At 53.4% G+C, this 13,561-nt stretch overlaps 4 protein-coding genes across 4 annotated transcripts; 1 reads left to right on the forward strand and 3 right to left on the reverse strand.

Annotated features, from left to right (window-relative positions):
• Window positions 1–218: 218 nt before the first annotated feature.
• Window positions 219–2,576, forward strand: BO87DRAFT_390547 (uncharacterized protein; the record flags this gene model as incomplete). The annotated part of the gene is made up of 3 exons (XM_025624937.1): window positions 219–766; window positions 814–1,695; window positions 1,745–2,576. 3 exons carry the CDS (start codon window positions 219–221, stop codon window positions 2,574–2,576), a joined length of 2,262 nt encoding a protein of 753 aa, XP_025475467.1.
• A 236-nt stretch (window positions 2,577–2,812) lies between these two features.
• BO87DRAFT_367866 (GH92 family glycosyl hydrolase) lies at window positions 2,813–5,434 on the reverse strand (the record flags this gene model as incomplete). The annotated part of the gene is made up of 3 exons (XM_025621911.1): window positions 4,257–5,434; window positions 3,511–4,200; window positions 2,813–3,419 (listed from the first exon to the last, which is right to left on the reverse strand). The coding sequence occupies exons 1-3, from the start codon at window positions 5,351–5,353 to the stop codon at window positions 2,813–2,815; spliced, it is 2,394 nt and encodes a 797-aa protein (XP_025475468.1). The 5' UTR covers window positions 5,354–5,434.
• A 98-nt stretch (window positions 5,435–5,532) lies between these two features.
• Window positions 5,533–7,906, reverse strand: sit2 (putative siderochrome-iron transporter). Its single transcript, XM_025620790.1, has 3 exons — window positions 7,308–7,906; window positions 6,645–7,258; window positions 5,533–6,593 (listed from the first exon to the last, which is right to left on the reverse strand). The coding sequence occupies exons 1-3, from the start codon at window positions 7,577–7,579 to the stop codon at window positions 5,656–5,658; spliced, it is 1,824 nt and encodes a 607-aa protein (XP_025475469.1). The 5' UTR covers window positions 7,580–7,906; the 3' UTR covers window positions 5,533–5,655.
• A 1,767-nt stretch (window positions 7,907–9,673) lies between these two features.
• Window positions 9,674–13,048, reverse strand: BO87DRAFT_318404 (putative NF-X1 finger transcription factor; the record flags this gene model as incomplete). The annotated part of the gene is made up of 1 exon (XM_025619801.1): window positions 9,674–13,048. The coding sequence occupies one exon, from the start codon at window positions 13,046–13,048 to the stop codon at window positions 9,674–9,676; it is 3,375 nt and encodes a 1,124-aa protein (XP_025475470.1).
• Between the last annotated feature and the right edge of the window lie 513 nt (window positions 13,049–13,561).

Genomic DNA, 13,561 nt, shown 5'->3' on the forward strand with positions numbered 1-13,561 from the left:
CAGGCCGCAGCACCAATCGGAACGCCGGGCCGACCAATACTAGCACTATTGGGCTTGGCCAATGTGCACCATTTTTAAGCCAGGAGGCGTTTTCTCGGACAAGTCGAGAAATGATAAAATTATTAAAAACATAAATACATATGCAAAGATAGCGTGGCTAAAGTACAGAAAAATGAAAGGGCCATCTGATTTGTGCTTATGTATTCTCCTGGCTCATTATGAGGATCAAAACGTTATGGAACGGACACGAGCCACCAAGCAATGATGCTGAATCATCCGAAGCCTGGAAATGGCCAGTCCGTGCCAAATATGCAACGCTCCTTTCATCCCGAACTTCATCGTCTGCTGCACATCCCGACGAGGAGTGGATTCATGGTGTCCTCCTCGGTACATGGGCCGCCGGAGGCATCTGGGTTCTGAATATCCTGCTAGCGCTCATTGCCATTGGCATCAGCTACTCCCAAAGCGCCAACTCGCATAGTTTCCTTAGCACTGAACTGTACAATGGGAATTGCACTTTGTCCAGTAGATGGGCAACGGGCATCCATGTTGTCATTAACCTCTTGTCCACCACCCTTCTCGAGGCCAGCAACTACGCCATGCAATGCGTGTCGGGACCATCCCGTACAGATGTCGACAAAGCTCATCGAAAACGCCGTTGGCTGGATATTGGGGTGATGAGCTTTCGGAACTTTCGAGCCATGAGTATCAAGCGGAAACTTCTCTGGCTGGTTTTACTTCTCAGCTCAGTTCCTATTCACATGATGTTAGTAATAGTGACTCCTACCCTGCCATCACTAACTTGCGTACCAGATATAACTCGGTGGTATTTTCTTCCATCTCTGGGCTCGATTATGGCACAATGCTCATACCTAATGATTTAACGCCGACTGAGTCGTTAGTCGGCGCGGAAGGAAGGAGCGCCTTCGTGAAAGCCATCGGCAGCACGCCGGAGCTGATTCAGACCGAAATATTCAACGGTACCTTTCAGAATTTGAGTAATGCTGAGTGCGTGAAAAAGTATGATGTGGAATATAACACGCATCTCGGAACCCTGATCTTAGTGGCTGAGCGACAGTACTTTGGCAATGCAAGCAGTCTCCAATGGAGCTACTCATCAGTATATGACTACGTCAAGAATGTGGGGAAAAGCAACGTCGAGAAGTTAGTTGATGAAGGGAAGTGGACAGCCGAGGGGCTGGAATGGACTAAACGAACAATTGCTGTTGATACCCCGGAAATCACCATCTCCTACTGTATGGAAAAAACCATGACCCAGCGGTGTCGGCTTCTTTTCAGTCCATCGATTGCGCTGGCCGTGATTCTGTTCAACCTCACCAAGGTAGTCTGCATGTACTTGACTGCCAAAACGGACCGCTCTGAGATCTTCTTGCGAGTAGGAGATGCCATATCGTCCTTCCTCGCCCATCCAGATTCCACAACCAAGGGCCGCTGTCTCATGTCCCGGGCTGATATGGCTCGAGGACCGCATCGATGGGAGCCATTGCCCCGATGGAAGAAGTTCATACGGAAGAGGATTCGTCGTGACCCAGAAAACCAGACAGACATTCCCATGGAAAACCGTCGCATCTTGGAGCAGGCAGAGTCTTCAGAAACCGCCCCGAGGATGCTACCACGTCGAAAACGATGGTTTCGAGCGGCCAGTCTGTGCCGCTGGGCGAGTATAGTATTCATGTCCGTGCCCCATGCCTCGCATATCCTCATAAACTAACCAGCCACATAGGTTCACCGTCTGCTTCCTCATTTCCTACTTGATATACTTCGATCTTATCATTGAGGGAGACGGCTGGTCCCTCTCCGAGCAATGGCGCCTGGGATTCGGCTCCGCCAGCTCCCAAACCAGTATCCGCTTTTCAGGAGACAACATGATCGCCCTCGTCCTCCTAAGCAACACCCCCCAACTAGCCTTCTCAATCATCTACTTCACCACCAACAGTCTCCTCTCCTGCATGCTCGTCACAGCCGAATACAACGACTACGCCATTGACCGGAAACCCCTCCGGGTCTCCTGGCCCCGCGGGCAACAACGCTCGACGTACTACCTCGCCCTGCCTTACCGCTACAGCATCCCGCTTTTCATCATGTCTGTTGCCCTGCACTGGCTGCTTTCTGAAAGCTTTTTCTACGTCAACATCACGGTGTATGATGTTTTCGGCCATGAGGACCCGAATAGCTCTATCAGGGGTTGCGGTTTCTCTCCTATCGCCATTTTTATCATTACTATCCTGGAGTGCGTGTCATTTTTTTCGCTGTTGGTACTGGGGATGAAGAAGTTTCGCTCCCGGATGCCGATCGCGGCGCATTGTAGTGCGGCGATTAGTGCTGCGTGTCATCCACCACCTGGTGATGATGATGCGGGGCTTAAGGCTGTTGCGTGGGGCGAGGTTGGTGGGATAGATCAGTTTGTACAGGTGGATTTGGATACGGATGTAGAGACGAGGCCTATGATTGGAGGTGGAGGTGGAGGTGGATGTGGTGAGGGAGAAGGGTATGGTCATTGCACGTTCACTTCGTTTGATGTTACGTTGCCAGTGAAGGGGAGGCTATATAGTTGATATATTTACCATTACTACTATAGATTATGCTGTGGTTGACTACTATCCTCTTATAAAGTTACTTCACGTATATAAAATCTAGAAACTACCCTCTTGAACCACTAGACCAGTACATCCACACCATCAACGGAGTGGTTACTTAACACTCTCCTCTACCGACACCATTACTATCAACACCATCTATACCCTCCAAGTCCCAACCTCATCCACCAACAACGCATCTACAACAACTACATTTACACCTCCATCCCACCCCCCCAACTCGGCGGTCCCTCACCCACCCCCGTCCCCCACTCACTTTCCTCTTCATCCTCCCCTCCACTCCCCAACTCCACCTCCAACACTCCCCCCCTAACAAAAAACTCATGCCCAATCCAACACCTCTTATACACCTCCCCATCCAACCACGCCCTCTTCACCACCTTCCCCCCAACACCCACCCCAACATCCCCTCTCACCCTCACCACCGCGACTCCCCCCGAAACCCCATTCCTAACCCTAACCTCCTCCACAAACGGCGCCGAAATCAAATACACATTCTGTCCCGGGTTCGGGAACAGACCCATGAGTCCAAACACCGTGAACGCCGCCATTGCCCCGGAGTCGTCGTTGCCGGGGATACCGGACGAGGAGGTATTGAATACCGATGGGATGAGACTGTGGATGAGACGCGAGGATAAGGCGGGGCGCGAGGCGTAATGGTATTGGTAGACGGTTAGGAAGACGGGTTCGTTGCTGTAGTCTGCTAGCGCCGTGGAGTGGAATGTGGATAGACGGGATGTGAAGGAGGTTGGGCCCGAGAGGTAGGTGGTTATTAGAGTGGGGAGGTCGTGGGGGACGTAGCTATTCCAATTGTTTATATCGTTAGTTGGGGGTTGTTGTGTTGGGGATATGTGAAGGGGAGGGTTAGGGTATGGGGTATGGGGTATGATACAATTGATATTCCCAAATACTCGACTCAAACGTCTCCGACGGATTACTCGTCAACGAGCACCACGTCGGCCCCGTAGCAAGGGGACTACAATCCATCGGATCCTGATGCGCCCACGTGCCATTACGATACTTGGGTTGGAAGAAGCCCACGAACCCCGTATCAGTTCCATTCGGGAAGAAGGAGCGCTGGTCAGGTTTGAACATGTTCTTCCAGTTGGTCGATCTGGCAAGATACTTCAGGTAATCGTCTGTCTTGTTGAGTCCGTGGGCAACAGTCGCGACGCAAAAGTCGTTGTATGCGTATTCCAACGTCCGGGAGATACTGCGCGAGTTGGTGCCGAAACCCAGGTAGTCGAAGTCGTGGTAGGGGATGTAGTTCAGGTTTTTCCAGCTTTGTAGTCCGCCTCGGCCTTGGTAGGACCATTCTAATGGCTCGTTCTCGGCGTCGTTGACCATTGCTTCGTAGGCGAGGTCCCAGTCGATGTCTGTGAGGTTCTTGACGAAGGCGTCGGCGAGGACGACGTCCGCGTTGGAGCCGCCTTGTGTCCAGCCCTTGCAGAGACTCATGCGGCAGTCTGGGAGCCAGCCTTCGTGGCGGTAGGTGTCGAGGAGACTGCGGACGATGCGGGATTGAGTGGTCGGGTCGACGATGGTGAGGAGCGGGTGTTGGGCGCGGAAGGCGTCCCAGATGCTGGATACATCAGTAAATATATCACTTGCAGATGTGATGATTAGGGATAGGGGTACCAATAGAAAGAATCAAAGTACGGCTCATCGCTCTCCCAGAGGGGATTCTCCCCGGTCAGATCCTGCGGATCCAGCATGGTTCTATAAATGCCGGTCCAGAACATAGTCTGCAGGGCAGCACTCGCACTCGTATTCCCAGGCTTCATCTCAACAGGACTCAGCTTCTCCCTCCACGCATCCTCCGCAGCTGCCCGTATCGCATCAAAGTTCTCCAACGGATTCGGAATCTCCACTCTTGCATTCTCACACGCCTTCTCCGTACTAACATAACTGACCCCAACCCTAACACCCACCGTCCCATTACCAGGCCTCTCAAACCTCACGAACCCACCAGCCTGGAGATAAAAATTATTAAACCCCCGAGTGACAAACAACTCCTTCCTCTCCACGCCTCCGGCATCATTCACCCAAACCCCTGTATCCTTGACCTCCGCCCCCGCGAAATCCACACACACATACAAAGCATACTCCCCAGCCCCGAAACTCGGCAAAAACGTCCCATTGGCCCTAATCCTCCCGGTCCTCTCATCCACACTAATCGACGCATTCTGCCTACTCTCCCACAAGTCCGTCAAATCCAACAACACCATCGGACTCAACTTCTGCTCCGCTGTATCCGGAAAATTAAACCGAAACAGCGCCGCATGCTGCGTGGTAGTCATCTCCGCATGTATACCATTCGTCATGGTTAGGGCAAAGTACCCCGGCCTTGCCACGACCGAGTCATTCTGGTAATGTACGGCGCGGGCGGACTTGGGAAAGGGGCAGTTGTCGAGGACATCGTCGACGCAGTATTGAGGGAATAAAGGGAAGTTGCCTAGGGATGGGTTCCCGCCGGTGCCGGAGTCGTGGAGGGCCGAGAAGCCTGTGATGTTGCTGTTGTCCGTGGAGAAGCCTGCGGTGTTTTGTTCGTCCACGTCGGCGACGGCTTTCGCCATGCCGTAGGGGAGGGTCGCGCCGGCGAAGACATTGCCGCCGTTGGTGGTGCCGATGAGGGGGTTGATGTGGGTGAGGATGTCGGTGGTGTTGGTGTTGGTGCTGTGGGTGAGTGGGAGGAGAGGGAGGATGTGGAGGAGGTAGGGCTGGAGGGGGCGCATGGTGGGGGGTGAGTGTGTTGATGGGAGTGTTGGAACTTCCCTAGGAAATATGTGACACCAGATACGGGGAATAGAGGAGACATCATTGTTGTGGAGGGGGAGATCGACAGACAGCAATGCAGGGAGACATTCAAGCGGGGTTATGCAGGGATGGCAGGGATAGATGCATACAGAGGATCAATAGATTAAACCTTGAGTAATAATACAGGGATATTAAGGTAGAACAATAAGATTGTAAGAAAGTAACAACACACCCAATACCAACACCCCCTCTCACTACCCATCAACAGGTACATATCCAACTAAATCATCGTACCCTTATTCTGCTTCTTATCAGTCCGGTAATTCTTCCAAACCGCAATCGCCGGGAATCCCAACGCCAAAATCGCCGTGCCAGCAACAGACCCATACATCTGACTTCTTCCCCACGCATAATCCACCGCAGTCCGGGTCGGCGATCCCACCGGATAGGTCATCTGCGTCGTATACCCTCCCAGGTAAATCTCCGTCGCATTCGACTTCAAATCCGCAGGAAGACGACCCTCCAACGCCTGCGGGAAGATATTGGTATACACCGCCGCAGCAACAGCATACCCAATAGCGCCGCCCAGACTGGAAAACAGCCCTAACAGCGACAACATCATGGGCACGCCCTCGCGATCCGCAGCAGCCATCACCGCCATATCATCACCAATGACGATCGTACCGCCGCCGAATGCAATGAAGATCTGCGACATGATCACGTAGTTGATATCGTTGCCACCTTCGCCGCGGAAATGGATCATCAGTCCGGCACCCAGACAGAGCAGCGGCAGTCCGAAGAACAGACAAGTGTACTTGAAGTGTTTGGTGTAGCGGATCCAGAGACCAAAGACGACGCCCCAGAAACATGATCCGACGTTGTAGATCTGCGTCATGTAGCCGGTCATCGAGACGCTGAGGTTGAACACCACGATGCAAAAGTCGTAGAAGTACAGATCCCAGCAGTAGAAGCTGAAATACGACACCGCGGACATGATGCACGCTCCTAGCACAGTGCGCTGTCGCAGCAACTCATACCGCACGAAGTGCTTGCGCGTGAACCATTTCTCCCACACGGCGAACGCAACCAGCAGCCAGAAGCCGACGATGATCATGGCGATGAACTTGGCGCTCTTGTATTGCGCGCGTCCGTACTGTTGCAGACTGAAGGGGAGGAGGAGCAGGACCCATGCGGCCATGAGCAGAAAGGCGCCGATCACTGGCTCGTTAGTATAACAGGGAAGTAGCGGGGGGATAGGGCACGACATACAGTCAAACTCATGAATGTAGTGAACAATGGACTGCATCGTCGTCCTTCCACTGTCCTCCTTCTTCAACAGCCCCATGCTCTCCGCCTTGCGCTGATAATACTTCAACACCACCACCAACGGCGCAAACACCACCGGCATTACGATAGCAAACACGCCATACGCCCAGCGCCACGTCGCCACCTTGAGGAACGACTCACCCGCCAGAGGGCCCGTAAACGCGGTACAGATGAACGGGGTACTAGCGAAGGCGAACGTAAACGCCCGGTTCTGCAAGCCGGACGTATCGGCGATATAAACGTCCAGTACGAGATAGATACCCGAGTAGCCCACGTAGAAGAGTACATAGCCCGCAGCATAAGAATCCGGACCATCACACGCAGCCAGCACAATCAATCCAATGGTGTAGATGACCACCCACACGATTAAACCCTCGGCACGGCCCCAGATGTTCAATGTCTTCGCGATCGGCAACTTCAGCACGCCGCCGATGATGCTGTAGAGGATACTGGCTGTGCTGACTTGGGGGGCGGCCTTGAAGTCGGCGTAGGCGCGGTTGATGACGGTGCCGCTGATGGAGTTGTTGAGGGCGAGGAGGAAGAAGCATACCCAGATCCTATACCAGTTAGATAGACCGTATGGTACATTGGCAGAAGGGTAGATACCAAGCATAAGTAGCATAGACAGCTTTCTTACTCCAGACTAGGGCCGCGGCTTCAGCTTTCTGCACACCCAGCTGGGCATCCTTGGTGACTTGGTCCGGGTGGGCCTCGATTTCTTTCTCGTTTTGCGCTTCCAGACTCAGTCGGGACTGGTCTGAGCTGTAGAAGACGCCGTCGTCATGGCCAGAGACGACTTCCTTGGTCTGGGACTCGGCAGATACAGAGACCTCATGGTTGGTCTCGGTGGTCGTCTTTTCCTCCTTGAAGAAGCGCATGGTGAAGACGAAGAGAAGTGAAGCCTTATGCTTCTTAGAGTCGTATATGACCCCTAGTAACCCCAATCGCCAAGCAGCCTAGAAGGAAAGAAAGAAAGGGAAGGAATGGAAGGGATGGAGATCAAATCCAGGGATGAGCAGAATTCATCAGACACAGTCAGACAGCCGTATTTGTATCTAACCATCAAGCCAACCAAAAGGATAATAATTAATCACTACCCGCACGAGACGCGCTGCAAAGCAGAAAAAGATGGAACTAAGTTAAGAAATGAACGAACGGCGGGGGGAGGGGGGAGCCGATCACTTAAACCCCTAGCTAGACTCTAGTCTGGAAAGTCAGAGCCAGTGTCAACAGCACATGCCAAAGAAAAGAAAAGAAATAAAAATATCCCACTGGCCCCGATCTGATAACCCACGACGGATCAGATAAACTGCCCCATCGACACCAATCAAGGACTGCGAGTGACAAGTGCGTGAGACTCCGGTTCGTGAAAAAGTTTACTGGGTTTGTTGACGGCTTTGATTTGTTCGGCGATCGCCAGTCCGGATGGTTGTCTCACTTGGTCAATGTGTGTATTCCCAGATTATTACTGTCTATGGTGTGATGATGATGAATACTTTACCTCTAGATTGATAAATAATGATTGATTAACTGATATTCCCATATCAATCTGATAATATCCTACAAAGAGACCACCCTTCCCTCCAAGTGAACAAGTCAACCGTGAATGTGAGTGACCAACATCAACCCAACACCCGATCGTCATCAACGGGAACTCCGGGTGGAGTACAGAGTAACAAGACAGCAAACGGAATCTCAGCTGGGGCACAAAATTGCAAATCAGACCCAGTCCAGTCCAGTCCAATCCAATCAATCGATCCATCCATCGGCATGCCCGGCTCATCACCCCTTCGTCGTATCATCATGGGGATCATCCCACGTTGTCGTACACACGACGACCACGAAAATCCTCCGCTCCTTTCCTCATTGCATATTTCCTTCCGATGGGAACACAAATCCTATCACCAGTACACATAATTCACAGTGCAACAACAACAACAACAACAGGGGTACTTATGTATTCCGTACAAAGTAACAGTAGTAGAATCTGCACCAGGGTCCAGTCCAAACCCTAAACACTCATTCTAACTTCCAAGGGTCTATTCCTTCCCACCCACACGGCGCAAAGCGAGCGAATCGACTGGACGTGCAGTCCAAGTGTGGGCCCACACGATCACTCCAGTAAATTAAATCTCTCAGCCACTCACTCACTCACCCACCGAAACTGCCATTGGGCGGACGCTAAACAAGACACACGCAGCACATTGTCTACTAGACTAACCACCACTACAGTAGACTAAATCTCAAGGAGAATACGATCAACGCAATCGTGCCTGACCGGAGAAGCTGAAACGAAAGATCAGCATAGCACGTATCTCTAGTGTGTTTTGGCACGTCCAGTCACAATTGATCTAATCTTATCAATTATCATATCTGATGATTATGATTCGTTTTTGGGGGAGGGGATTTGTCTTCCGATCACGAGGATGTTCGTAGTCTGTACTCCGCACATGCACATGGGGTTTGATTACGAGGTGCGGCGGTGGGAAGCTTAATTCTTTGGTAATGGATTGTTCGAGGAAGAAGTAAGCATTCAATGGGTTGGTTTTATTGGTATATTTGGGGTTCCGGGATAGCGCCTGGCTTTGGCTGGCTGGTTCATGATGATCTTGGTGGGTGTTAGTCAATGGGGATGAATTAATTCCTAAAGCTGGGTGTGGTGGGCAATGGGGGTGATTCTATCTCTAATTGTTATGTTTCTAACTACTTTGTCTTTGACCAGTTTGGTGATTTGTATGCTAAGAAGGGTATAAGATTTTTCTCTCTTCATCCTATTTGTTATTGCTTTATCAATTACAACATCCTTTTTGATTTTTGCGTAGCTTGAAGCTACCCAGCCGCCATATATGCACGCTAAACTTTGCAACAATGGCATTCGTCATGAAAAAGAAACCACAATACCATAAACATTCCCACACTAGACCCATAGAAGGGTTTAGCCTTGGAAGAATCACTCATCAACTCATTCAGAACTAAGCATCACCCCCACTAGCAGTCGAGCCCTCCTTCTCTCGCTCTACCGACGACCCCTGACTCCTCGAACCCTTCACTCCCGACCGAAGCACCAACTTCTCCTTCTTTGGCTGTGCCGCATCGCCAACATCCCGATCCAGCGCAGCATACATAGTAGAACTAGACCACGGAGCCACAGCAGCCGGTGTAGCCGTTCCTGACGTAGACGCAGAAGAAGGAGCAGAAGTCTGTCCCGCACCAAGAACCAGATTGCTTCTCTTCGAAGCAGCCACCTGTGCCCAGCCGCCCTCGCTGGACCCATTGGTATGTGCGCGTGCCGCTTCGCGTTGGGCTTTGGCCTCCGCCGCGGCGAGACGCTGCGCTTCTTGTTCCTTTAGGCGTTGGCGATCACGCAGCTTGACGCAGTCGCCCACGCTCATGCCGCCGATACCAATGGCCGTGCCGTTGCCGGTTCCGAACACGGGCGGAGTCCAAAGAGTGGACTTCAATACGAAGACGTGGCGGTGGGGTTCCGGGTCGAAGCTTTCGCTAGCGAAGCCCCAGTCGGCTGCGAGGGAGTGGGTGAAGGCGCGGAGGGAGGATTTAGCGGGTTGAAACCGCGTGGATCGCTCAGTTGGTGTGGTAGCTAGGGTGTGGAGAGTGGATTCGATGGTTTGTAGGGTGGACAAGGGATGGGAGGAGGACAGTTGGATGTAGATGTCGAGGGTTTCGGCGGAGTAGGGGAGGTTGGTGGAGGTGAGGGATTGCGAGACGGTGGTTGTCGGGTTGATGTCGACTCCTAACGCGGAGGCAAGAGACCGGTTCCGTTCGAGACGAGCGCATTCATCGTCGCATGATAGCGGTGTCACGGCTGGCCCGCGCTGCGCTTGCTGGAGCTGGCCCTTGGAAACCACAGCCTTGGCTGCGTTGCAGCGACGTTCCTGGCGGAGTCGTCCACAGTCACATGTTACCGTGATCATGGACTTGCAGGGCGTCTTCTCGGGGCATGGATAGGGTGCATGGCATGGGTCGGTGCAGGGGTGGCCACACATTGTCTTTGTCTTGCCGCATGCCTGCTGGCAGGGCTTCGTAGCATCCTCGCACTCGCCAGGCCGGTGACAGTGTTTTTGGCAGGTATGGGAGCCGCATTTGAGCAGCTGGCCGCAGACCTGGCCACAGCGGGCGTCTGCAAGCCAGCAGGGCTGATTTTTCAGAACTTTCTTGCCGCAGAGGCAGGTCTTCTCTGTCAGGTATGGACATTTGGGGCAACTTTCGTCGTCGGTATGGCAGTTATGGGACGTCTGAGGATGGCCACACGGCTTGGGGCGCTCACAAGGAAATGAGCATGCCGGGGGCTGTGTCCCGCAGGGCAGAGGCGGATGCAAGATAGATCGACCGCAGTTACACGGAATCTCCTCGAAGATAGCCTCTCTGCAGGTGTTGCAGGGCCCCTTGTGACAGATCTCCGGGCATGTGTGCCGTCCGCATTTCAGCATACGGCCACAGACCCGGGTACAGATATGCTCAGCCTCAAAGTCCTCATCACTTGGCCGCAGATGAGATTTGAGCTTCCGGCGGATAGCCTGGCGCTCGATGGCCTTTTGCTCGCCGGGACAGCATCGCTCAGTGCAGGCATGGCGGCCACAGTGCAAGCCGGCCTTGCAGATGCGAAAGCACTGCGGCGGTTCCATCTTACCCTGAGGACACATTGTTGTGAATGTGTTGCGGCCACAGCGGCACTCGATGGGCACGTTCTGGAAGCAGGGCCCACAAGACCCGGTATGGCAGACCTTGGTGCACGGATGCCCACAGGCCAGCGGCTTTCCACAAGGCTTGGTGCAATTCGGGATCGGATCCTCGCAAGACATCCGAGGTGAATAGCCAGCGATCTGGTCCAGAGGTGTCTTTCCGCAAGGGCAGTCAAAGACCACATCCGGAGACCGCGGACAGTGAGCAGGATGTGCATCTTGCGCATGGCAGCTCTTCTGGCAGAAATGAACGCCACAGTCAAAAGGACGACTGCACTCATCTCCACAGCTAAAGCAGCCAGTCCACTCCTCAACGCCGTCCTCCCGCGTCAATTCACTATCCAACTCTTCATCCTTCGAGCTGCACAGCATCTCGGTCTGTACCTTTCCACAGTAGCACCGCGCATCGATCCTCTCTTCACAAGAGCCACACAAGCCTTCATGACATGGCCGGGGACAAGTGTGCTCTCCACAAGGTAACAAATCACCACAGATCTCACCACAACTCCAACCATTCTCATAATCCGTATCCTGGCAACGCTTCGTCGATGAGTTCCTTCCACAAAAGCAATCCTGCGTCGGCCCCATAGCCGTACAAGGCGCACAAGGCCCAGCATGACAAGTCGCATCACACGGATGGGGACAACCTTTGCGCGTCCTCGCGCAAGTCTGTCCACACGAGTGCGGCGGCAGGCCAGGAAACGAGCGCGGATCAACCTCCTTCTCACACCAGCAAGTATAAGTCGAGGGAAATACTTCCTGAGGCAGATTGCAACCAGGACAGCGCCACGCGCGAGGCGCACTACTCTCCCCATTCTCGCCATCCTGTCGCTGAGCAGCCGCCGCCCCCTCGTTCCTGGACCACTTCTTCACGCAGCTCAAATGGAAGACCGTCCAGCAGAGCCCGCAAGACCAAACACGCGATCTCTTTCCCAGCTCGCTCGTGCAAATCGGACATTCGTACAGATTGTGCGCAATATCTTCGTGAATCCGCGTGGCGATATCGGAAGCCGTTGATTTTGTCGTAACTTTCGCCGGAGGCGGCGGTGGCTGAGACCGAGGCTGTTTCTGATTACCACCGCTGTTGCTGCCGTTGTTCTTCGCCTTCGATTTTCCCTTTCCTCTCCCAGTACCAGACACAGACGCTGCACCATTGGGAACTTCTTCCCTTGGCTGCTGCGGTACACCACCAGGCACAAACACAGGCGCATCGGCCCTCAACCCAGCCTCATCCATCCCATCACCGCCCGGTATGGCTTGACCATCCTGCTCCTGCTCCAGCCTCGTCAATCTTCCTCCAAAGGTCCGTCCAGCGGGAAGTGTAGGCTGATCGCCACCGCGAGGCCGACGACTCGCGCCGGCCCCTCTTCCTCCCCTCTTGTTGCCTCCCCTCGGTCCTCGCGGCGGACGCGGTGCATCTCCGTTCGGTGTCGTCTCCGTAGGCGGTTGGCGTTGAGTGTGAGGCTGTGCGTCTGGTGCTGCCTGAGTCTGCGTTTGCGTCTGAGCCTGAGCTGGGTTCGCTGTCTGTCGACCGCGGCCACCACGGCCTCTACCGCGTCGCGGGCGCGGGGTACTGGAATTAGGATTGGAGGCTCCAACAGCCGCGGGAGCGGGAGCTGGAGCTGGAGCTGCAGAAGTAGCGGACATGGTCTGCGTCTCCAGGGTCCTTGAGAGTGGGTGGGAGGTTTGCGGTGGCGGTGGTGGGAGGACAATCATGCACCAACGCTAATGGGCGATAACCGCCGATCCAGATATTAAGTGAGTAGTAGTGTGAACGGGGAAGAGAAAATAGATAAATAAAACAACGAGGGAATACAACAACTCTTCCTCAACAGTAGACACACTACCTGGGCAGACAAAGGAAATGAAAGAAAGAAGAAGAAGAGATGCCTTGCAGGCTGAAAAAGCAGATAGTTGTAAGCGAAGAGAAAGCGATCGAAGGGATGGGATTTGATGGTGGTTCGGATGGTTCCTGAGCTCGGAGGTGGTTCGGGTGGCGACAGTTGAAGATTTGATGGAGAGTGGCAGCTGGCAACGGGTCATGTCCCACCCAATGATGGCTTGTGGGTTAACACTGCTAATAAACTACAGTGCATTCATTGCAGGATTTTAGGGAATTAACCTAATAGGGTTGTGCCAGGGGCTTATCGGCCAGTGACT

This window comes from Aspergillus neoniger, assembly GCF_003184625.1.
Source record: "Aspergillus neoniger CBS 115656 unplaced genomic scaffold BO87scaffold_41, whole genome shotgun sequence".
NCBI classification, from domain to species: Eukaryota; Fungi; Ascomycota; class Eurotiomycetes; order Eurotiales; family Aspergillaceae; genus Aspergillus; species Aspergillus neoniger.